Genomic DNA, 26,722 nt, shown 5'->3' on the forward strand with positions numbered 1-26,722 from the left:
TTATGCTGATGCAATTTTTTATATTTTGCTTGATACTAACTCTACTTACTAACACTACTATTAAAGAGACTGATACAGAAAGGCAATACAGAAAAGCTCCTGTGGCTTACCCAGAAATACATGCATTTTACTTGTACAGCCACAGTGTGAAAGGTCAGCAACTGGCCAGTTCCTTCCCAAAGGCGCCAGGTGAATACCAAAATACATTTCAAATACAAAAATACATCCCCCTTATTTACAGCAAAAGCATTCACTTTGTCTTATGTACAAAAAGGGCACACATTATGAACGCCAACAAACACATGGAATGTTTGGTAAGATTTGCATCATTTCACTTTGAATTATAACAGCCTTGTAAAATCCCTCACACAGGTTTTGAAGCAGGTTTCTACCACACATTTGGGGGACAAATTACAAAAGATTGACCCTGGTTCAACCAGATAACTCAGTCTGACTTGATTTACCGTGCTATGCATGATCCCAATGGTTTAGTGTTGACACAGTCATCAGAGAGCCTGTTCAAGATCAGCACATCGGACAGATTATAGAATATAGAGTAGCAGTCATTTATACCAGGTACTGCTTTAAGACAAGCTAAAGATGGTGGAGGAGGTAGGGTAGAGGGGGCTGGGGTGGGTTGGGACAACTAAGCAACCATTTGATCAGCAAAAGGTGTGTTTATAGAAGGCAAGTGGGTGAGGGCTGGTCAGCTTCCGGAGCATCTGGTTGAACCTTAGTTACACATCTATTAATCAAACGAATGGACAAACATAGACAAACAGTATCTTGACAGGAAGCAATCTACATTTTCAATACACACACATTATCAGTGTACTCAGTTAACCAACTCTACATTTGTCAGGTAATGTGCACTAAGATATAAGACAGGTGACAACTAGGAAACAAAACCGACTTAGAAATGATATGGATCTGATTAATAGGGTAGGTAGTGATTTTACAAACCATTTGACAGAAAATGAATAATGCAAATCTAATGACATGTTAGAGTAAAATACATATTACTTACATGGAAGGATTGTGAGTCTGGCCTCTGATTATACACAGACAAGCCACAGTTGTGAATAAGCAAGTGAAATCTATGAAAAGCAACAGACTGAACGTTAAGCTAAGACTCCAAGGCCACTGGCTGACCCAGATCCTCCATGCCTCCTCCACAGAGCCTGGGCTGTCTACTCAAACCCTCCTACCTAGCATTACGCAATCTCATTTAGCGTCAGTGGGCCGCCCCACGCACTCCTTACACAATCTCTCTCTACCTCTCTCGCCCTCAAACAACACAGCAGGAAGAGGAGGGAACACCAGAATATATTCTATTCAACGTAACAAGGTTCTTCACAACAAAAAACTCTGCATGAAAAGCTTTTTGTATTATTTTGCTGCTGGAGTCACTGTTTTTTAGAAGCATTATCAACAGAAGAGTGTTCTTTAGAATGAACAGTTTTTTGGGCACTACTGTAAATCGTGATGCGATTTTATTTACCCCCAGTGGATTCTGAACTTTGATATTCAATTTAAAATATACTCTATTTTCACATTCACAATGACATTAGGGCTGAATGGACTTTTGGCATAATTATGATATTCATTCATTTTTTTTGTGGAGAAAATGTATTCTCTTGGTAGTGTACTGACTAAGATTTTTGTAAAGATGGGCAGTTTTGAGTCTTTTGGACTAGAGAAGGCTTTGCTCCAGTGAGGAAGTATTGTACACCCTTGGTATGTATTTACACTGATTGTCCCTGTTCATGTTTTTTCAATATATACAAAACTTTCTTGATACAGAAATAAATACAAAAACAGACAAACTGTGTAACAGTTAAGACAACAAGATCATGTAAACATTACATCATAATTGATATTCATAAAAAGAAAATGTCACAATATTTTTTTGCATAAAATAAATATGCTATTTTTTGATGCCAATAATACGTATATATTACATATGATTTAGTTTGCATAAAGAGTAAAATAATATAATGAACAACCCCATGTGGATGGCGTGAGAATACAAAAACTGAAAGAGTTTGAAGGCACTTATACCCATTAGCTTGCAATGTCGACCTGAAGGAAAAAAAAGTGCAACGCATATACAAGCTAAAACATTATGGGACAAAATGTGGTAAAATGGAAAATAAATGCCTTTGAAAGATGTATAATTCTAGCATGAGGCAATAGAGTGCATTTTAAGCGCTTTAAGCGAAAGGTAATAGAGGACAATCTTTGGAACGTATGTACTAAAATATTTGCATGACCAATTGTGAAGTAGGAGAGGGAATTTCTATAACAGAACAACTGGATTTATAAATACCCCCCCCCCCCCACATCCCTATCCCCCTCACCCTTCTATCCAATTTGCTATAGATCCGCTATAGATCACCCTTCACCTGAAGTACCCCCTGTGTTCTAAATATTTGTAGAAGTCCTTGAAAAAGCAACAGTGTGATGGAATCTGAGGAGCACTTCATCTGCACAGAAGCACTGCAACCACACTCACCCAGTTGAACGTGTAGACTGACACACGTAGCACACAGAGGTTTCAACAAGTTACTCAATTCAAACCCCTCTCACTCCCTGCTTCTGCCTCCAGTCAAACACAGCAGTCAAAGATGAAAAGTTGCTGTGGAGCTTTGATTGGAGTTGCCCGTCATTTCTACCTTCTTCACATATCCTCTCTGTTAGGTGGGACTTCAGGGAATGGGATGGAACAGGAAGGCCAGGGAGCTACTGCAGGAGGTCAGGGAGTGCAGGGAGAGATGGGTTGGGGCTGGCACACTAGGGGGCGCCGTAGTGTCACTACACATCCACATGGGTAAGGAGTCTGGAGAGCCGTGTGTTTTTGGCAGCTCCGCCCCTAAAGGTTAAAAGTACTCCTCTCCTCCTTCTGGGTTTGGCTCTCTGTGGAGGGGAGAAATAGTCCATCAGTATCACAACAAACTCTGGTAACCTAACAATCACATTAATTAAAATACATTGTTCTTGTTGATGTTTGAGTAATTACAAGGAGCACTGATAAAATAATGAGTCCCTTGTTCTGAAGAGTAATTTGTGAGAATCTTCTCATTAACAAAGATGGAGACAGAGTCTACAGCCCTACTTGTCTGGCCTCAGTTTACATTTTGTGGTACTGCGGTTCTTCTTGGAGGAACTGGGCGCCGGTCCTGTTGTAGTCCACCGGATCGGAGTGAGCCTTGCTGAGGTACTTGGTGTTCTCGTGTTCGCCTCCGTGGTTGTCATGTGCCGACCGGTCCTCGGTGTAGTCGAGGGGCGCCCCCTCCGAGCCGTCCCCCTCCATCTTCAGGAAGCCCCCGTGACCGTCCTCCAACGAGGAGCTCTCGTCATAGAAGAGTAGGCTGCGGGAGCGGACTAAACAAACACAGACAGAGATAAATAGAGGATGTTAAATCACAGCCTTGATCCTCCAAACACTACAAAGGAACATAGAACCATTCCTATATTGTAAAAAATGAAAAACAAACAGTAAAAAGTAGGTTTCTTTTGAAGAATAGAATGGTTTTGAGCAGGACGGTCATCTTTATTCAACAGGTGTGTGACGATCATGTGAGTTCTACAGGGAGAACAACTCATTACAGCTTCCTGTGCCATGCTGACTTCAGGTTTCTAAAGCAACCCAGCCCTCACCAACCAATTCTGAGTAGCCAGTAGGTCCATGTATAATTTCCATATTGTGGTCATTAAGCTGAATATTATAATAGAAGGAAGGATATTGTGATTTCAGCTAACATACTCGCCTGAGTCTGTCGCTTTTGAAATACCACAAGATAAGATGTAATGCCACATTGACGTGTTATTCAACTACACGATGTTCCCTTTGACATTATTTCTGGAAATGCTGGTAGGCAAGCAACATACGACCTGAAAATATGTGATATGTATGGGACAACAAACTAAAGGCTTTGTGTTGCTCATGCTGTAGATGGTAGACTATTCTAAGTCAGGGTTTCCCAAACGTGGTCCTGCACGTTTAGTTTTTTCCCCCCTAGCATTACACAGCTGATTCAAATAACCAAGTCATCATCATCAAGCTTTGATTATTCTAATCAGCTGTGTAGTGCTAGGGCAAAAACCAAAACGTGCACCCATGAGGGGCCCCAGGACCGAGTTTCCTATAACTCTGTTCTAGATGACAGGTGAGGGGTAGGGGACATACCCTGGCTGGCTGTGTAGACATCAGCCGAGGGGAGGGGCGAGGAGGACTTCACAGTATGGGACAGGGAGGAGAGCTCAGGCAGACAAGGCACAAGGGAGCCCAGCACCAGGAAAAAGCACAGCGCCACCACCTGGCGGGAGGGAACCAGAAACCGTCAACAAAAGCACATGGTCAACATGAGCGACATGAGCACAGTGTGCTAGTGAGGTTCTGTTCTCCAGCTGAGAAGGCTTTTGCCAGTTTGAGTTCATGGGGTCGCCTCAGTGTGTTATATTAGAGTAGGCCAGGCCACAAGCCAGTGTCCCTGTCCATTGCTGTGAGTCTTTTCACAAGCAAAGCAGTCATTTCCCCTTTTTAACAGGCATGACTATCCAGTCCAAGGAACACTAAATGCACAGTATCTTAGGTCAGTGGGAAGCACAGAAAAACCCCACTTTTTTTTAATGGGATTTTGCATGTCCGGTGCATGTGTGTGTATGAGAATAAATAGTATGCAAAGTACCATAAGGCATGTTCCTGTTTGCGTTGAGGCCATTTTGTAGGATTGGGGCACTTTTCCTGTGACCAGGGCCTGGAGTTTCTGGAGCTGCTGGAGTAGAGTTCTGGAGAGAGGAGGCAGAGCATACATGTTTCAGATTCAATAATGATCCTCATGTGAACTTAAAACGTTCTCCAGAAGAGCAGACTCTAGTGACTGTCAGTCATTACAATGATCCAGTTTAGCTCCAGCTGTCGGATAACACAAAGCAAGCACTATTACACACACAAACAGATGACTGACAGTGACATTTCACAGAAATGAATAGTAAATCACAAAAATAATCCCTCTCCATCTGGCTATTTCCGTGACTTTAGAGTGAGTACAAAGTCAACTAAGATTGAACATACAATAAAGAAGTACAAAAAAAATCATAATTGTCTGGCTCTTCTGAGCATCCAGGATATTGAAGTTCATCTCTGAGAAAAAGGATAATGTGAGGATAACACATTGAGGAATTAGAGCTGGAAATTATATAAGACGTCTGTATTTCTAGTGTGTGAACCATGCTCCCACAGTCCCTCCCTCTCACCACGAAATACAAGCTTTGCCCAAATAGAAATCAATTCAAAACCACAAGCAATGCAGACGGTCGGTCTCTCTCTCTCTCTCTCTCTCTCTCTCTCTCTCTCTCTCTCTCTCTCTCTCTCTCTCTCTCTCTCTCTCTCTCTCTCTCTCTCTCTCTCTCTCTCTCTCTCTCTCTCTCTCTCTCTCTCTCTCTCTCTCTCTCTCTCTCTCTCTCTCTCTCTCTCTCTCTCTCTCTCTCTCTCTCTCTCTCTCTCTCTCTCTCTCTCTCTCTCTCTCTCTCTCTCTCTCTCTCTCTCTCTCTATATATATATATATATATATATATATATTAGACAGGCATGAGTGTTGGGTCGGCCTGCAATAAGAAATTAAACCAGGTGAGCTTTCATATTTTCACCACGAGAGGGAGCCTGTTTTCCACTAATGGTAGAAAAGACATTTCCAGTGTTAGCCTTCACATAACCCAAACACCATGAAACTATTTGCCATAACCACAATATGTGACTATAACAGTAGTATAAAGTTCAAATACATGCAAAAAGCTATACTGACTTTATATTGGTCCTTTGGGATACCCCAGATGCACAATAACAATTTGCATGCTGTTAATACCAGAGATTGAAAATACAGTAAATTCTGATAGAAGAAGAGCTTCATGTAATGGTCCATTTGGATATGAAGGTGATTATAATTTTTGGGTCAAATCTTAACAGGAAAATTCTCATGGAAACTCTGGAAACGGAACATTAACGACCCATGTGAGGAATGTCCATTGCATCATCACGTTTGAATTGAATCATGGTTGGTCAGTGCTTGCACAGTTGTGATCTATAAACCATATTGCTCCCAAGGGACTAAAATAGACTGTGTAAAATAAAAATAAAAAACACGAGTAGATCTTGACTGGGAAACGTGCATGAGTGACTCTGTGACTCCTTCAACTCCTCAAGAGCAACCTTGGCCCTCCTCATGAACCAAACCTTTTCAGACGTTATAATTTAAAGTGCAGCAAGCACCTAGCATCCAGCTAACTGTATGAGAGATGCATTCATCACTAGTAAAAACATTTTTTTTTTTTACTCGAGTACATTAGGACAACAGATTGCTTGTTGGGCTGCCATCTCGCATTGACAGATAAGCCCATTTTGTCCCCTCTTTACCAGCCAAGGCAAGGCATATGCTGCTGGAACACGCGCCCCACACGTTGTTGCTAGCTGGCTCCTGTGTGTTCCATTTGGACTGCCTGCTAGGAGCTGAGTCAGCCTGTGGTTTCCTTCTCGGGCCTCAAATTATTATGAGGCAGATTTGAGTGAGCACTTTTTGAGATGGTTCACTCTGTACTGTAATTAGGGAGAGGTATACTGTCACGCTGTTACTTTGATCCAAGCAACTTTAAAAGCTTTTTTTTTATTATTGTAAAGTAGAGGCTGGCACAGTCTGTGATGCCTTTAGAGTCTGTGTAGTCTGTGATGCCTTTTATTGAGCCCAATCACTTGCACTTGCACAATGGTCAACACTGTGAAAATGTCCCCACCTAATGAAGGCTGTCGTAGTCACTGCTGAGAAGCAGTCAAATCACAGACAGCTATCATGAATAGAAAAAGTTATCCAAGGCTAGCTTGAAACTGGTGGTTCAGGGATGTGTCTAGCGTCCCTCAGAGCATGCTCACGCATGCACACAAAGTATGTCACTCAAAGTCATGGCTCACCTGTTAGCACTCTCCAGTGTTTCCACCTTCTTCCACAGGTCACTGTTCTCAGACGTGTAGTTCTCCACCCTATAAGACACAAAGTCACATCCATACATTCGATCTGCACATAGTACAAAATAGAGGAGTGACATAAATGCTTGCTGTGCTGGAGAATTAGGCTGTTTGACTGGCTATCTGACAATTTGGAATACACATTCTTGATAATCACAGACAACATGGGCTATTGAAATACAGTGCTTGAATATTGGATGCTAACACAACACAGTCTGCGGTCATAGGAGGCATAATGGTAATGCTATAGTAACCTCTGTACCTCTGTAATGTATTTAGGTCTTGAATATTAACTAAAAAAACAACAATGACCATGGATGGAAAGTAAGGGATTTTGCTGGTAAGTAACAGTGGTCTACAGAGGCCTTTGCTGGAGTGGATTAAGTGATTCTGTGTGACTCAGATGGCCTTGTGTGACCGCAAGCTTTAATGGACAAACGCCATTGGCATTACCTAAGGAACAATCAAACAATGAAGGAGTGGAGAAATGAAAAAAGTGGAGAACAGGAATGACGATGAGAGAGGAGGAAAAAAGTTGGCAGACAGGAAAGGGGAGAGTGTCCTGCTTTTACTTTTTCTCCAGGCACTCCACGTACTCCTTCTTCTTCCTGCGACTCTCCTGGGCAGATATCTAGACAGAGAAGGGAGAGAGGGATCCCCAAATCATTTTGACCTTTATTTAACTAGGTAAGTCAGTTAAGAACAAATTCTTATTTTCAATGACAGCCTAGGAACAGTGGGTTAACTGCCTTGTTCAGGGGCAGAACAACAGATTTGTACCTTGTCAGCTGGGGGATTTGAACTTTCAGTTAATAGGCCAATGCTCTAACCACTAGGCTACCCTGCCGCCCCAATAACAGCTCATATGATAAAAGGGAGGATATTCAAATATTAATATTGCTGAAACACTACTTTGAGATTACAGGTTAAAAAAAGTATTGCGGTTACAAATAGGTTTACACATTTTCTGGAAGCAAATCGTACCGTTTTTTTTGACTGAATCTACATTTTACTTTCCAGGATGTAAGAGTGGGTACCTTATTTTTTATTTTCCTGCGAACCCTCTTCAGTGCCTTCTCCTCGGTCTTGGTGAGGGGCAGCTTGTTGGGTACGGGGTAACCTTCAGCGATCAGGGTGCGTTTCTCCTCCTCTGTCAGCATCAGGGGCCCTGAAGTGCCCTGTAGCTTCTGTGGAGAAATAAGGATAACATTTATGAATTGGTTATGAATTGGGGAATCTGTGGTACTGTGTGTATTATATCTGTACACCGGGGCAGCTCCTAATGAAGAGACTAGACTAGGGTGGCGGTCAGGGTTAGTGTGAGGATGTGGATATGAACTCCTAATATGTCCAGCAGCTGGGTTTGTCTGCAGCCCAGCTCATCGTGGGTGGCTCTGACTCTACTGCCGGGAAGGGCTTGGAGCTAGGCCGGGGGAACCTCCTTCACTGATAGGGAACCATCCACAGCACAGCCCAAAGTCATCAGGAAAGGCAAACCATAGATCAGCCATGGGCTTAGATACTGTAACACTGCATATGCACGCGCAGACACTGACTCACATGCACTCACTGACATTCACTCTCACTCACACACACTCACAGACTCAGGATTAACATAAACATAGTTCCTGTTACTTACAAACAACTTGATGTACCAAAAAAATTAACTTTCGCTCTGATTGGCACCATTACCAAAAGACAAACGGTACGCTGCTGGGGGGTGTGGCGAGTGGGACGGCCTCAGTACTTACGTGTGGGGCGGTGAGGAGGGGTGAGGAGGATATGGCAGCGGAGGAGCGGGCCTGTAGGCGGGCTGGGCTGGAAGGGGGCATGGAGTGGGGGCTCTGGGATCCATCACTGTCACTGCCATGGCTGCTGGGAGGGGTGGGGGGAGCTGAAGCTGATCATCTGTGTGTGTGGGGGGGCAGAAAATAGTGTTCCAATGGTTATGAAATGCATCACTTGCGACATGACCCATATGCTCAAAGCCTTTGCCCATCTAACCTCATGATGATATACAGTCACTGTATAATGAGACAGAGGGGACAAAAGTCTGACTTCATCTGTCGTGTGGGATCGAGCTGAAAATAGTTAATTTAACTTAAACAGTGGAAAGCAGCGGTGCAAATCCAGACCTCATAAAACGGTCAATTTTGCCAAGACATCCATAATTAAAATGGCAAATGACTTCCTGGACAGAGTCAGTTCAAACAGAGAGACAGCTTAATTCCAGTAAGTAAGGCAGCCAGTGCCTGCTCTTATTTTTATTGCTTGATCCCATCCTCCCATCCACTTGTCAGCAGTAGCCTCTGTGTAAGTATCTGAGCTGAGCTCAGACAGGGATGGAGTGAGGACTGTGTTTTCTTAAGATATCTGTGCCAGGCAGAATTTCCCCCAACATAGTTCCCAAACACCAGGCCAGACCCATGCTGGTATGACCCATGGATTTAGTTTGGTGTGAGTCCAGAGTATACAGGACCCAGGTTTTATTCTGTTATTACTGGAAAGGGAGGTGAAGAATGGGAGAAAATGGACTTTGTTAAAGGCAGAGGCAGACACAATGCAGACGTTATTGTTCAGACTGCGCTCTGCGAAGGGAGGCAGGGCTAGACTGGACATGTGGTGCTGCTGGCCTGTGGTTACTGAATATAAGATTTATGGTCAACCAGATGGGATTCAGTCTTATATGGAGGTATTCCTCTGCACCATGAAGGCCATCTCTGCAACCCCTGAACCAGTAAAAGTGTCTCTTTAACCGGGATACTGTAATCTGCAGGCTGGTGGCTGAACAGGTCCAGCTGTATCTCTACAGGTGTATCTGGTCAGTTCTAGCTTCTACTCCAGTTGAATCCCTCTGTAGCTGAGGGTAGCCCTTCCCTGTCTCTCTGATACACTCTTCAAAAGGATTCGGCAAGCTGGTGCTCCGGACAGAAATATTGAAAATGCAAATGCCAGATAGTATCTTGGTACATCAAAAAAAGGCATTGGTGTGCAGAACAAAAAATATTGCCATTCTTAAGGAAGGGATAGAAAAAGAGGGGGAACAGAATCTGACCTAGCTGGTTAGAGCAACACCAAAAAAAGAGAGAGCACTCAATCACCAGCACCACTACTCTAATAATATACTTGCGGATTTGCGTCTCAATTGGCTTTTTCCGTCTGACTTCATTAGCAATTAGATCAGAGACACACTACACGAATGAACAGAGGCAGTCTCGTCTTGTGTGTGTAAGCGAAAAATGGAAAAAGAAAAGCTCGCAGGTTATAATTGGAAACACTTCATATCTGAAATGAGCCATCACTAATAGTGTTTCATAGTGAAATACCTATTAGGAAAAGAACACATTATACATCATTATGTGTCACACTTGCTTGCAGTAATTGCTCTTCCTCTCTACCACAGCCTAGCCACTCACTTTAACAAAGATGGACTAATTCCGCTGAATAAGAGAGAGATAGAACATGCAGGAGAAAGAACATGCCGACCACTGTCTGGAAGACTGGTGTGTCATCGGGATTACACTGTAGTGACGCACGCTTCACAACAGGTTTTTCTACCCCCCCCGTGTAAATAACACACTCGTAGAAAGGCACTATGGCGGAATCAACTGGAGGTAAGCGCCTTTTGACACCTGCACATAACCTTTAAGATGAGAGGTGGGTCTTTGAGTGTGTAAAGGTCTCAAAGGAAACTGAGGCATCTAAATAATTGAATGAATGGTAACTTAAAATCCAACCTTTCTTAGAACAGCTGGATACATTAGCCCTTAAGAATGTTTGAATGCCTTAATGTAATCTTGCTTATTGTCATGGTTCTCACCTGAAGGGATGTTGAGGAATTGGTTGACCTCTCTGGGTTCATCTTTGATTGCAGGTGTGGGGTTGAGGTTCAACTCTTTGGAGCCCTGGAATAAGAGTATTATTAACAGCCTAGTATTTGTATAGGACAAGAGACATTCCAAGTGGTTCTGACAGTAAACACAGCTGAAGACAGTTCAAAACTATTTATATAACTGAAGAAAGGGAATCCATCTCCACCAATGGTTTTTGGAAGGGATCCAACTGAGGACCATGTAGCCAGGACACTCACCATTTGAGACTTATATAGTTCATTCTTAGAGCTGGAACAAATCGGATGACCATGCCCTGATCCTAAATATACACAGAACTTTAAATATCCTATGAATTTGAAGATGTTCACACTGAAATAACTATTGTGAAAAGAAACGGTATTGTAGTAATGTGTGCAGGGCTACAGGCCTGGTAACCAGTGATAACTGGTAATAGCTGTGCTGGGGTTCACATCTGACTGCTAAGCCCCACCTCAGCCCCACAAACCATGAATTACTTCCATGGACAATGATGCATGAGTCACAGTGCTGGTCCTGTAGGGGTGCACTGTGTGAATGGTTTATTTCCTCCACTTACAAATTCAGTTTCTTTTCCTTTTAAAATCACATTTTGACCTACATTTTGTGTCAAAAATGGGATTTTAGATTGCCGTTCCAGCAAGACACTAGACTCCAAATTCCAAATTCATAGATGTCCTTCAAACAGCTCAAGTTTTAGTCGAAGAGGAGAAAGCCAGGAGAGATCCCTATGGCTTATAAAGAGGCTTAGTCTTCCGTAGCGCTTGACACACGCAGGAAAAATGCTTTCCCTGGTAACGGATCAGAATAGGTTCTAGGTGATCGTTTCTATGGCTGCGGTTTCTTACTGTGTCCCCCGATGAGCTCCTGTGAGGTGGTGGGGCGAGGTTGAGAGGCTGGAAGCATGAGTTCTCCATGGAGGGGACTGTAGAGGAAGGCTCTGCCTGCTGATCAGGCTCCTGCTTTACCAAGATGGCCGTCAGGTCCTGGCTGAAGGACCACATTCCTTCAAACTCTGGGGAGAAGAAAAAGAAGACATGGTAAACGAATTAGTTGTAACGTCTCAAGGGATATCATTACATAACTAGTACACTACGTGAAGTAGAGTATCAAACCAGGAAGCGCCCCTGTGTGTTTCAAAGGGACACCTTGGGATACTACTAGAGACGAGCAAGATTGGGTGACAGATCAGTGTACATTGAAGCAGCAGGTGTGACGCACATCTACAGAATGGATCGTCTTTATGGTCCAGGGCTAACGCGTAGCAGCTGATTGTGAAAGCCAACAGCTTAAACTTCGAGGACTTTCTGCCTCCGAAATGAGTTTCCTCCTCCGTTAATAACCTCTGTGAAGATGGCAAACGGTGAGAGGCCAGCGAGTACAAAGCCTCTCCTGAAGAGGGGCCGTCCTGCAGTTTCAAAGTCAGGAGTAAAAACACTCACAACCAGTGGTCCTCGTTAGCAGCCTGGTTTTTCCCTCATTTGTTTGCTGGCACCCCGATTGGATCGATAAAACATTACAGAGGCTTATAAAAAGGTAGTAAGCAAGCTTTCAAGTTGTGCTCCTTAACAGAAGACAGGTTGGGGTGTGGGCGAGATTCCCATGGCGAGGAGGGGAAAGGGAGCAGTGGGAGACTGATTACGGGGAGGGTGTAAATCCCTCCCCCACTGGGGTTTTATGTCCACAGACTTTACCCCATGGGGGAAACCCGAAGTGGCGTCAAAATCTTCAATCCACTCAGCAAAGTCTACTGTATTGGCAAACTTGGCAACATCCTAAATTATCCACAAGGAATAGATTAGATTTTTACTTTGCCAAACACAATAAATAATGGACTGTAAGATGAGTGAAATATTGCAAATACTTATTTTACAGTAGTAACAACTTTCCCTTGGATTCTACATCAACAAGTCATGCCTTGCAATATATTATGATGAGGCCTTGGCTTTTCTATGGGAAGATCCCATCAGGGAAGCAACAGGATGCACTGAATGAATGCGACCAAGGACACCACTAACTGTAACTGGCATGTCATCATTAATAATTAATGCAAACCAACAGAACATCCAGGTCATTTTATGTACAGTATCTAGACAGTAGCTCACATCTCATGGGATGTCATGGCTACAGCCTGCCCATACCCATGAGGCCATGTGTTGTGGCCCTGAGGAAGCATCAGGGTTGCCTTTGAAGTTTACAGGCAGGTCAGTACAGTTAGTCGTACTCCCCTCACTCAGCATCTGAGTGGATTGGGGCAAGGCCTGGGAGCTCATTAGCCATGCTATGAGAGGGGATGGCAGTTTGATCTCCACACATTACACCTAGGTGGAGAGCAGTAAAGCAGCTAGACAACCCCTTTTAACAGCCAACATCTTTAAAAATTGGCATTTTACAGTGATTGGGGCAAAGGGGATGGGGAATGAAATCTGCGTTGGCAGCAGTGCTCTGTGGGTGCCTCTACTCTGTTGACAGTTTGTGAACTTGACCGCTATGGTAGTGCTGTGCATCTACATCTACACACTTTCATATTGACATTCAGTGGAAGGAATGTGTGTGGCCATGATCCCATATGAATCGATTTCATTAGATTCCATCCATTTGTGGATTCCATCCATTGTTCCATACATCTTACTGGGGATCCCTGTATACGTTTTTGGGCCAGTGATTTAACAGTGATTTCCATGTGTGAGACTGTGGTTTTTAACACACTGTTTAGTCCAATGTTATGCATTCAGTCTACCCTAAGCCTTGTGACGCAACCGTTTCTGAGAGCCAAGGCAGTTGTCCGTCTGCCTTGGCTCTCAGAAAGGGTTGCCCCCCCCAGCAGATCCCCTTTTTTATTATTTATTTATGGCTCTTCTTTTCCCTGGCCCCAAGCACAAGGGAAATAAAGGAGAAACATTTGCAGCTTGGAGTCATTGCAAGGGCTGCAGAAGCCACATGATGTGTGTGTGTTTGTGTGTGTGTTGGCTGACTGCCTGGAATTCCCTGACTAGCTTCCTTGATTCCTCCAGGGTGGGCAGGGCTTGGCTGGGAGTGTACTATGCGAGCTCGGCTCCTTGGATGGGTTCTCTGCGCGGCACGGGAGCGTCAGGAGATAGGGCAGGAGCGGAGAGCGCGGATACAGATCTGATATAGCTATTCTAGTGACGTAGGACTTACACTACTATCAAACTATAGACCTTGTACATCTAGCAGTCGTGTTGGTGGATCTCATTTTTTTTGTCCTGAAGTAATATTTAACCAAGGCATTGTGCTGTAGATGTTTTTCTTCTTGTTAATTTGGGGGGGGGGGTCTGGGAGGAGGATAACCTATGATGAACAAGATCAAAGAAGAAGGACCAAAAATAATGCTTTTCATACCTGCTTCCTCATCCATTTTGATGGACATGGAGGGGCTCTGGGGGGCAGAGTCTCCGCTCAGGGAGTAGCTGTGTTCTTGCTGGATGTCAGGGTTGGGTGGGTCCATCTCCATGTCCAGCAGTGGGTCCCTGTCGGCCAGGAGGTGGTCATCAAAGAAGCTGCTGAACAGCTCGTTGGAGAAGTCCTCCATCTGCTCCGAGAAGTGCTGCAAAAACAACATCACCAACAAACATTCATCGCATCGGATCGCCTTTAATCAGAAAATCATGTAATCGAATCCCATACCAAAATATACAAATGTAGACCTGCTCTTGGGAGTATGAGTCGTACCATTTCGCACATGCAGTCCTTGGGTTCTATGCATTAGGGCACCGGTGTATGCCTCAGTTTTTCCACTACTTTAGTTTAGCTAGCAGACAGTGAGTCACTGCTGGTGTGCAGAATCAGAACAGCTCTATTAAAATCCCTAGGGACACAGTGGCGGTTCTAGACCATTTCAACTGGGGGGGCCAAGCTGGGGCCAGTTACAGACGTTATTGTTGTCATATAGTTTTCTTCACTGCATTGCAGGCATTAGCAGGCAAAATACCATGTTCATAATCATCATCGTTGCCACTGTCTAATAACGATAGCAAAAATGTGTTATGTAAAAATGACTCCACATTTAGGGGGGCCACAAGGGGGTCCAAAACTGTCCCCCCCCCCCCCAGAACCGCTAGTGTAGGCACACAGTCTGGTACTCTGTGTTCTAGATAATCCCTGTATTCCACATCACAGACCAGTTCACATTCACTTTCTCTACACTCCACCTCCACTCAAACCAGCTATGCCTAATGAATCCCATCAACACATACCACTAATTGCATGTCATTCACAATGATCAACATGACTAACTGTAATTAAAAACAGGCCAACAGGCTCCACTCGTTTTCCCCAGATGTGTAACAGCTATGCTCTCAAGACTTGATATCGTCCATGATATGCAGAGGGGAAATACAATCAAGGGAGTTTATAATAGCTAGAGCTGTTATAAAACGCATTGTTACAACAGTAAACGTAATGTGAAGAACGCAGATTATTTCAGGCCCATTATCTGGTTGGGGGAAAAAAATGCATTTAATTACAGATCAGAAATAATCGAAAACCCCATAGATGGCAGCGGCACTGTGGAAGCAATACAATGACTGTATTAGTCAATCCAGAGCCCGAACGGCTATATGATTTGCATTGAAGGACATCACTATCGCAGACATGTTGAGACATGTTGAATCATCCTGGAAATATGAAAACTTGTGGAGATTTGGGTTTCATTTGAACATATCTACATCTTTAATTACATCAATTGCACCTCAATGCTTGCTTCTGGGTATGGCTTTGAAGGTAGGTTGATCACAGTGAAGAGAATTCCAGAGGCACCATCACTTCATCTCTTACCAAAGTGATGAAAGTTTTTCCATGTCCCTCACCAATGTACGTGAGTTGTATACCTTTACAAGTATGAGACACGCGCAACTATTCACAGTACAGCGACCTGTGGGGCAGTTTGTTTGCTGTAGAGGGGAGTGTCTTAGGTGTGACCTGTAACCCAGGCATGAGAGCTGCACAGCTGTCAAACAAAACACAATGTACGCCGCCCACAGCACCAAAGACATCCCCATTTCGCTATCTGCTGGGCCTCTCACACGACTAGACATTGTGAATTCTGTGACAGGAAAACCAACATAGATCAAGCCCTGGCCATCTGTGTGTTCCCATAGAAGGCTGTATCATCATACAGACAAAATATCTACATTTGCTGATAGTCTTTAGGCCTAACAGATGAAATGATCTTGCTAGTGGAGGTGAATCAATTCCAAACAGTACTACACATTCACCCTACTTGTCATGTTCTCATGATAAGGATTTGGATAAAGTGCAAGGGAGTCTATAAAAGGCTCACTCTCCTTAGTTTGCTCCTACATTATCTATGTACACAAAACTTAACCGGATATCAAACACCATTAAATAGAGCTGATGTCGGTCGAGAGCAGTGCATGCTTAATAAAGAAAGGCACACTGGCAATACTAGATGATCCGGCTTATTTACTTGATGCAACACCATTGGCGTCAGCAGGCACACTAACCACTATGGCTGAGTGCGCAACAGGATAAACAGTCCCACCCAGACCCTTTCATCTACAGCAGGAGGTTCCTGTTGTGCACCGTGTGCGGCGGATGTGCTTGCGGCCCGAGATAATCCAGACTGAACTGAGTGATATGTTTCACTGCCAAGCCAAGAAGAAGGTGGCCATTATGGTGGTTGGAAAAGACAAACACAATCACAATGTGTATATTACACAGATAAATGGTTGGTTTTTGCAGGCAGCAGGCTGTCGCCTCATTCGGTTTGAACACTGGCAGAATTTCCCAAGCAAATTTGAGATTTGGTTTGGGGAGTTAGCGCCTTTGAAAATGAACGCGCCGTTTAAAAACGAACAAATGCACAAACAAATTGAAAACGATTGAATAAAGTTGACACAACATCATTTAAACGCATGCTCCCGTGGTAGAGTTTCTCTGTACTCTGGTTCAGTCTGTGATGGTGATGATGGTGATGATGATGCAATCCCTCAAAAGTTTCACATATGGCCTTCTCCTCAGCACCCCAGAGATCAAGATGTAGGATTTCAGAGGCAGACAGAGGGGCCTTTTCTCCCTCATGGCACTTAAATAGTCTTTTAAAGAGACCCAATTACTGAATTTGGGTCATACTTGGGACGGAGTAAAAATAACACTACACTTTTCTTGGTGGAGTTACTATGACGATTGTTTGCACATGAACCCACTAGAAATGTAAGCCGGAAAGCCAAAAAGATCACAGATTCTTTGGGAGTTGCCCCTCATATGACATTTTCTCTAGATTGCTAATTATGTTTTGGCTAGAGCACCAGACAGCAGGCTTTGAAGTACACCAAGTCATACCAGGACGGTACTTGCATGCATAATGACTGAGGGAATATTTTAATTCTCCGCTTAGAATGAGACAGAGAAAGCTTGCTTTTTGAACAGCAAACAGGTAATGAGAATTCATTATAGTTTTGGCACTCAAGTTCTTCTCTCGTCTATCATTTTAGTGGTGACGATGGCAGACAATAATTACAGAGGTCTGTCAGAATGGGATGGGAAGAGAAACACACTTAAGCACCTTGAGGGAAACATATCTTCCCTGTCTGGGGTGGAGAAAAGACCCTTTCTGCTGCCCCAGATGTTCCCTCAGCCCTCGCCGGCCCATCTCTCCAGCTGGGGCAGCTGGTACAGGTCTGGACAGACAGGAAGCCCCATAGAGGGGGAAGGGCTGCTGGGTGCTACTCTTTCTGGAAGACCTCTCATTAAAACTCTCTGCGGCTGAGAGAGAGAAAGATAGACCACAATGCTATAGGGAACCGAAGAGGTTAAAATGTTCCAGAGCAACTCGATTCCCTACTCTACATCAGTGCCTGAGCAATCAGGCTCCGGAGCATTGTCTGTGCAGATACCTAGCAGCCCGTTTAAATGCTTTGCCCTTTAAAGCAAACTATGATAATAGATGCCAAATATGTTAGCGCCACTGCAGTTATGGATTTGGAAACCAAATATTGTATTTTTAGAAACCACAGGCACAGGGATAAATGTACAGAATTGTTGGGAGTATTGTACTAACTGTGATTGGAAACAAGGAAAGTGTTTTGTTTGGCTTGTTCAGAAGGGGTGGAACGTTACCATATCTATCTGAAACAATCTAGACATTCTACCACACACTAAATTTAAGACCTATAAGCTTACCCTCTTGTCATTGAAGTGGTGCTAGTATTTCTAGCGAGGCATAATCATATCAAGTATTGCACTCTCTCCTGGCACACAGTATCACATTTGGTGAAAAGAAAGCATAAATAAATGTCTATGCAGTAGACATAGTAAACGCTGCACTGAAGTTAAGCAGCTCATAGTAATACCAATGTGCTTCTCAGCATTGCTTGTGGTGATACAAAAACTATGTCAGCTCTGTGACCAATCAGAGCAACGCATGTAAATTAGCCAGGCACTTGCAAGAAGGAAAACTGGAGTGCAAGGTTCGCATGGAGAAGCTCAGCAGCAGGAGAAAATGTGCGTTTGTAAAAGGAAAAATAAATCGGCCAATAAAAGTTTGGGCTGGGGACCCAAGCCAAGAAAGCTGCTAGACTCTCAGATCTGCAGGAATGGCTGTTATGCAGTTCAAATGTGGCTGCTCTGTGGAGATTTGCCCTCGTTGCTGTGAGAAGATAAAGAATAGAAGCAGCAGTTAGTACAGTTTGTTCTTATAAGAACAATTATTATTTGAAGAATTGTGCTTAAGGATGCAGTTAAAAACAGAAAATCAACAGAAAAGATGAGCACAATATGACTGTTATGATCTGGACTTAAGTTTGACATACAGGAAGAATATCTAGAGGACACACGCTACATTAGTACAAGAGAGGAGGAAATTCCAAGCGAAAAGCATACACATTCAAATCAGCTGTGATCCATAAAGTTTTGACAGCTTGACCTAATCTGACCTCCATTGAAAACCTCTTAAGTTGCGTGCAAACATTTGGACTTGAGACTGCTGCATCCAAATGTTCACATCTGCAACTTTAAGGGCCCGGTCACATGTCTTCGCTTGTCACATTGCCGCTGGCTCCCAAATTGGACCAGATGCTACAAGATGAGCCTGATATGCGTCTGATGCTTTTAACGATTTACAATTGATGTGCATAATGCTAAAGTGTACACACCTGAAGCCCTTAGGATAAAGGTACAGGGAGGTTTTGAATGTATCCCCTGATTCTCACCTACTACCTGCAGTTTGAGGAAGACATTTGGAAGCAGCGCTTCCATTTAAATCAGAATTACAATGATGTCCAACGAAACGACGTATGTGTATTTACTGCATTACGCATGTAATTACTGTTATTTCCAAAGCTCTCAAATCAACCAGACTTGACACTCACTGACTCCTGCTCCTCACTGAGTCCAACATTTAATGTATTCATCTAGTGTTGAGGCAGCAGTCAGCAGTCCCATGGCCTGAATTTCCCTCTGCATGAGCAGCGAGGGAGCACCCTAAAGTATAGAGTAGACCCATGAGCTCCCATCCCCCACTTTCCCTGAGTGGAAAGGCCTGGTTTCTTAATTCCAGTGCAGATGCTTTCTTTAGCAAGCAGAGGGGTTTGAAAACCACAACCACTAGAGACAGGCTTCTGTGTGTCACTCTGACTGGTTTCCTGACCTTTAAGGGATTGTTTGGATCCATTTAGAGTCTGTGATAGATTAGAGGAAGCCCAGAAAATATTATTGTTGAGGGGGGGAATCACCTTCTCACTGAAGCTCCAGGGTCCTGAGAGTCTGGAGTTCTACTTTGCTGTGGCATCTGTGGCCAACCAAATGGACTGCAAAACTAAAGTCACTTTAATCACTTCTCAATATTATCTCCAGCTTGCAACCTCACAGTCCCAACCATTCTCTCTCTGACTGTTTGTCCCCAATTTCCTGTGCTCAGCTTGGTCTTGCAGTCTGTAATTTAGTTGCTGCTTTTCCCATTGACTCCCACTCAAGACAATGACAATTTCTCACAGCCGGTTGCACTTCCTGAGACTAATAATGGACCTTAGTACACTTAATTGACTAGTCTGAACTTCAAGTACTATCTTCTTAAAAATAAATCTTCTTCGGGATCGGTGTCCGTCCACGGGACGGTTGAGCTAACATAGGCTAATGCGATTAGCATGAGGTTGTAAGTATCAAGAACATTTCCCAGGACATAGACATATCTGATATTGGCAGAAATCTTAAATTCTTGTTAATCTAACTGCACTGTCCAATTTACAGTAGCTATTGCAGTGAAAGAATACCATGCTATTGTTTGAGGAGCCTGCACAATTTTGAACATGAAAAGTTATTAATAAACAAATTAGGCACATTTGGGCAGTCTTGATGCAAAATTTGGAACAGAAATGCAATGGTTCATTGGATCAGTCTAAAATGTGCACATACACTGCTGCCATCTAGTGGCCACAATCTAAATTGCACCTGGGCTGGAATAATACATTATGGCCTTTCTCTTGCGTTTCAAAGATGATGTTACAAATAAAATACAAAAGAACGGTTGTTTTTTTCTTTGTATTATCTTTTGCCAGATCTATTATATTATCTTATATTCTCCTACATTACTTTCACATTTCCACAAACTTCAAAGTGTTTCCTTTCAAATGGTACCAAGAATATGCATATCCTTGCTTCAGGACCTGAGCTACAGGCAGTTAGATTTGGGTATGTCATTTTAGGCGGATCCTTAAGAGGAACCATTGGAAGCTTTGAAAGAATTTACAGCCTTGTTCCAGCAAAGGTTAACACCAGTCTACAATGTTGACTCAGTCTGAGAGAACCAGCGAGGCAAGGTATGAATGAACTGTGGTTGAAATGGGACAGGGAACAGGATTCCAACTGTTATATTTGAATCCAATTCATATCAGTATGACAGTCATTCAAAGGTGACTAACCTGTGACTAACCTGTATCCCCGAACATTGTGACTAACCTGTCACATTGTAACTAACCTGTAACTAACCTGTATCCCCGCACATTGACTCAGTAACAGTACCCCCTGTATATAGCCTTGTTATTGAGATTTATTGTGTTACTTTTTATTATTTTTACTTTTGTTTATTTGGTAAATATTTTCTTAATTTCTTGAACTGCACTGTTTGTTAAGGGCTTGTAAGTAAGTATTTCATGGTAAGGTCTACACATAACTAATTGAATTAATTTGGTTACTTATATGGAAAGTGGATTTTCAGATTTTCAGGTTTTGTCTGACAGGTACAGCCAGTCCTACTGCTCCAATAGAGATGTGTAGGTGGATATGAAAAAAGACTTGCCTAGAACTGTCCCTGCTATGTCTCCTGAAAGCCTCTCCCTGAAATCTATCCCTGAAAGCTCCATCCTAACAATGTGTTCCAGATTAAGTCTGGCTTCTTCTGTTCTGCTGTTTCATTTACAGAGCTGATTGCCAGAGACTACAACAGAGGACTGATTTACAGACTGAGAAAACTGCCCACCAGCCTTTCATACAAAACAAAATAGATTAAATAGTCATATCTACTTGTCTCTGGACACTCAATAAGCCAAACAACTCACAGTTCCATTTAGTACCATATAGGCTAGTCGGAAACCACAAGGATAACATTTATAATGTGAATTAAAATGTCATACCAGTGTGAAAATAACCTGCAACAGATTGATACAATGCTGCAGATATATGACTCTTTGGAAGCTTGGAGGATGGGTGGGTACTTCAACTACAATGGGCATTATCCTCTTATTAAAAGATGATAAACAAAGTGATACCTTCAAGGATGTGATGAGAAGGAAATGGGTGAAGGAAATACTCATGTCAATATAAGATAAAGAACATGAGAACTTCCCTGAAAATAGGCTATAGGTTCACCAGAACTTGGTCCAGTTCAAAGTTTGTGGAAGCTCCTATTACTCAGATCTTTAAATCAATATAGTATTTCAGAAAAACCCATAATATAGCTGGAGGCTCTATTATGTAATCCATTTCAAATGTATATTGACAGAAAACACATCATTTCTAGTTCTAAGGTGTTCTATAATCCACATGTTCATGGGCCTACAGATGTTTTTCTTCTAAGAGCAATAGACATGTGCACACTTTAAAAAAACTAAACAAGAATGACCGGCATTTTTAACAATTCAGTGAGGACAATATAAGGGACACGCACCATCACCAAAGATAAAACACTGACTGGTTTGACAGCACATGCTTTCTAAATTGATCACAGCCTGCAGCTACCACAGGTTAGAGCTTATTTCCAGGGTGTGTGCTCCGCACTTGACTGAAAGGCACCACCACGCCTTTGATATTCACCTCAGAGACAAAGTTGAAGGGCTGATACTAGCGCCTTGAATGCTTAATCTTTCTCATGACATCTTAGTTTGTCACGTATCTCTTTGTTGATCATTCCATGACAGACACACATCAGTGTATATACCAGGGCTTGCCCAACCCTCTTTCTGGAGATCTACTGTCCTGTAGGTATTCAGTCCAACCCTAATTTAACAGTTCTGATTCGGCTAGTTAAGGTCTTGTTGAGCAGCTAATTAGTAGAATCAGGTGTGTTAAATTAGGGTTGGACTGAAAAGCCACAGGACGGTAGATCTCCAGGAAGAGGATTGGGCAGCCCTGGTATATACAGTACAGTGCCTTCAAAAAGTATTCATACCCTCGATTTTTTTTCAAAGTGGGATTAAAATGGATTTAATTGACATTTTTTTGTCCAAGATCTACACAATGTCTCTGCAATGTCAAAGTGGAAGAAAAATTCCCCCAAAAATTGTATTCATAGAAAATAAAATAAGAACATATTTTGATTAGATAAGTATTCAACCCCTTGTTAGAATCATCTTTGGCAGCGATTACAGCTGTGAGTCTTTCTGGGTAAGTCTCTAAGAGTCTCTAAGTCTCTAAGTCTCTAAGAGCTTTGCAACCTGGATTGTACAATATTTGTCCATTATTCTTATATATTTTTTTCAAGCTCTGTCAACTTGGTTGTTGATCATTGCAAGACAGCCATTTTCAAGTCTTGCCATAGATTTTAAGCCGATTTAAGTCAAAACTGTAACTAGGCCACTCAATGTCCTCCTGATTTAAGCAACTTAGGCTGCAATAAAGCTAATCACTGACAGATACACTATTATATACTAGCATTTCGTCTGAATTCGTTCAATGTTTGATTGATCAAACTACCTCACCTCACACCTGATCAAGTTATAGAGTAGAATCACCTTATTGACCACTTGAAAGTGGACGTTTGTAGCAGGGGTTTACGCTCCTTAGCGGAGAACACATGTAGCAGAAAGTGTAAATGATTGTGAAGAACTAAGAGCCAATGGCCTGCCATTTTGGTAGACTGGTTTCTTTTGCATGCATACATGAATTTTCAAAATATTACATAACTTTGTCATAGCCATCCATTATGGACTGGCTCCAAAAACAGCAGTAGAAAGCTCAGCGCAATGAGTCCCTGTAGGAACCTAGTGGGAAGGAATGCAGCTAGCTGGTCCCGTTACCTCCTCCCCCTGCCAAAAACTCCTTTCCACCCCCACTCTACATTAGTGTGTCTCGACTGCAAGGCCCCGACTTGCTGGAGTTTTATGGCATGCCCAGTCACGCTCCATCACCTACGAGCAGAACTAGCTGCTGGCTTGTGTGGGACGCAGGCGTGTCGGCCAGTCACCTGCCAGCTGGGATCCCCCCTCTTCCACACAGACACACAGACACACACTTGCAATGCAGCACTTGCAGGTGCAGTTCTATTCTGTGCATCCATATAAGTGAATATTTAACTTCTGCAGTCAACTACAGTATGCTACGGACCTTTTATCCGATAGGAATTTCTCTTATCATTCGAAAAAAGTGGGATTGACCAGACCAGCCAAATATGAAGGTAACCTGCGAACTCATTACAGTCTGTAATCCATGTAAAAGGAATGAACACCCTCTGCCACATTTCTAAAAGTCGTATCATAAGAATATGCAAATCTCCACCCATGGGCATCCTAGTTAATGTGGTCACACTCTGATCTTAAAAGCTACACAATAGCCTGGAGCTTATCTGATTTACCCACCCATGCAATTACCTAAAATGTAGGGTAAGTGCTTGGCAAGAGGGTCATCAAAGGCAGCATACGAAAACCCCAAGGCAGCCATTGAAATTCTAACTCCACGCTATAAATAAAAAAAGTAGCACACAGAAACCTAAACAGTTGAAATCCTTAAATGACCCACCTATATTTAAACCCCCATAATAGTTGGTAAAACAAACACCGCCTATTACTTGCCTCCCCCCACCCTTCCTCCAAGGCTGTCAGTGTGTAATTTTGTTGTCATTTTTAAAAGGCATAAAAGGGTTCTTTCACTGAAGAGGCCCCCGGCCTGAGCCTCATCACTTCTGCCTACAGAGGGGCTTCAACAGAGAGCTGTGCAGGGGGAAGCAGTGGCAGACCGGTGAGGGGTGCACGCAGCACACACACAGGCCCTCATTCACTCTCACACAGCACTGAGACAGCAGTCAGTTGCTAGAATCTGAACGTATTCACACTAAAGACAGACTGGTCCTCTCCTCCCTGTCTCTGTCTCCTAGAAATCCCCCAACCACAATCAAGCCATTGAGGGCCAGGGGCCAGGCTTGATACATACCCTCACAGCTGGGAGAATGTGGAGGGACATCTGGGTCTATTATAAGTCTGTCAAATCCCCATTGAGAACACCCTCCTCCTCAAGTGTACCAAGTGCATGACTCGCTGAGCTAATGTGCTGATTCAGTGTGAATTCCCATTATGTCACATGATTTCCCATTCATCTGTGTGAAGCATTCCCAGATACACTTCAATATCTCCAAAGGGTGTTTGGATTCGATTAAATGTTGACCCATTGGGGAGTAGTTAAAGATACAAACCACCACCACCCTCTTCTCACAAGAATAATCATGGAACATTCAAAGCCTAATGGGATCCTTTCCAGATTGCTCACCATTTCTCCAATAGCCCATTGGTTGGTCCAGTTTTCCACCACCTAGTAACAATTATGTACTCTATCTCTTTGTGGTGGGGTTGTTTAGTCTTGGTTTAGTTTGTTATTTTCCAGTGACATTTACTCTTGTTCCCTGTGTGTAATGTGCTGAATATTTAACTTAACTAATAAATGAGGAATATTCTCTTCAATTGGTCATTTATTGAGGGCCATCATAAAAGTGTGATAGTTTTCACATACGTCACAACAGTCTTTACAAATGCACTGAAGCCGGATGCATGAGCAGGATCAACTCCAGTTTACACGCCCACTTTAGGTCCGGCACGATTGGGAAAGAGAATTTGCTGAATTACACAGCTGAGCAAATTAAACAGCAATAGCCTACATGCCGGCTGTTTATCTTTCGTAATCGTTGCAGACACGCATGTGACGAACCCAGCAACTTTCTCTGACGTGCATCGGATATTTGCAGTGTAGTCTCACAGCTTAATTCATCCATAAATCAGTTTATTACAGCGCAATTAACACATCTATCACAGTCGAGACAGAAGAACACTGCTGACACTGTAGACATTGAAGCATTAATTGCATAGGTTATGGGCATACAAACCGAATAATATATTTTTAAAAATCTTGGGAATAACAGCGACACACAATTTATGCTGCATTACAGTTTGTCAATCACTGTGCGTAAAGATAAGTGTTGATAATATGTATAATAAAAATAACATCTGCACGTACCACATTGTTGAGAAAATCCCCTTCATTCAAATCCTCAAGGTCCAACAGGTTGGCACTGGGGAAAAGTTTATCCGGGGCGAAATTGTCCAGAATGGTGTCCATAAGTGCAATTGCTATAATTAAACTCTATGATAAAATATTTTTCACAAAAGCAATAGAAGGTAAATAGTTAAAAATGTTAAAAACCGTTGACAACAGCTGTTTTAGGCTACTCTGTTCTGAGCTGTCTCTTATACAACTATAATTTTGTTATGCATCCCGCGACTCAATAGGTTGTTGTGCTTATTAAGATATGATTTTAGATTTTATATGCGTTGTTATGATGCGAGGTGTCCTCTAGTTCAATCAAATCAGTGACATCCAGCTGCGCTCTGTCTCTAAGGAACAAATCCCTTGATTAATATTCATGATGGTACCATCCCACTTACTCTGCACTCATCCCCGCCTCTTTTTTTATTTTTAAAGAAGCAGTAGCCTCGGTATTCTCTGACTCTTCTCATGGCTTTTGGGGTATTTTGAGTGGCATGTAGAAAGTGCAAATCGCCAATTAAAAAACTTCAGGTGTTTCTCTGTGAAGGTCATCTCACAGCATTAGCAGTTATAACACATGTATGACAATAATGACCCCAACATGTAAAAAAAAATCAGATAAGTTGACTGAGAACACATTCAGAGCAATGACCTGGGGAAGAATAAGCCAATTGGAAGCTGGGGGTGAATAGGTGGCCATGAAGGTATGAGTGCCAGATTGGGAATTTAGCCAGGACACCAGGGTTGACACCCCTACTCTTACAATAAGTGCCATGGGATATTTAGTGACTACAGAGAGTCAGGACACCTGTTTAACATCCCATCTGAAAGACAGCACCCTACACATGGAAATGTCCCTAATCACTGCCCTGGGAATTTTGATATTTTTTTTTAGACCAGAGGAAAGAGTGCCTCCTACTGACCCCCCAACACCACTTCCAGCAGCATCTGGTCTCCCATCCAGAGACCAACAAGGACCAACCCTGCTTCGCTTCAGAGGAAAGCCAGCATGGGATGCAGGGTGGTATGCTGCTGGATAAAAACAGGGACAGATTGATATTTACAGAATGATTAGCTGAAGGAAAATAATTTTTGATTAGGCCTAGTCCAA

General features: G+C 42.9%; 1 protein-coding gene across 1 annotated transcript; it reads right to left on the bottom strand.

Annotated features, from left to right (window-relative positions):
* On the bottom strand, positions 1-25,951 carry LOC106587112 (cyclic AMP-responsive element-binding protein 3-like protein 1). The gene is made up of 12 exons (XM_045708527.1): positions 25,582-25,951; positions 14,251-14,455; positions 11,736-11,902; positions 10,839-10,923; positions 8,770-8,918; positions 8,056-8,205; positions 7,591-7,649; positions 6,965-7,033; positions 4,692-4,791; positions 4,190-4,319; positions 3,135-3,384; positions 1-2,916 (listed from the first exon to the last, which is right to left on the bottom strand). Exons 1-12 carry the CDS (start codon positions 25,681-25,683, stop codon positions 2,880-2,882), a joined length of 1,503 nt encoding a protein of 500 aa, XP_045564483.1. The 5' UTR covers positions 25,684-25,951; the 3' UTR covers positions 1-2,879.
* Positions 25,952-26,722: the final 771 nt, after the last annotated feature.

The sequence above is a fragment of the Salmo salar genome, chromosome ssa26 (assembly GCF_905237065.1).
Source record: "Salmo salar chromosome ssa26, Ssal_v3.1, whole genome shotgun sequence".
Lineage (NCBI taxonomy): Eukaryota > Metazoa > Chordata > Actinopteri > Salmoniformes > Salmonidae > Salmo > Salmo salar.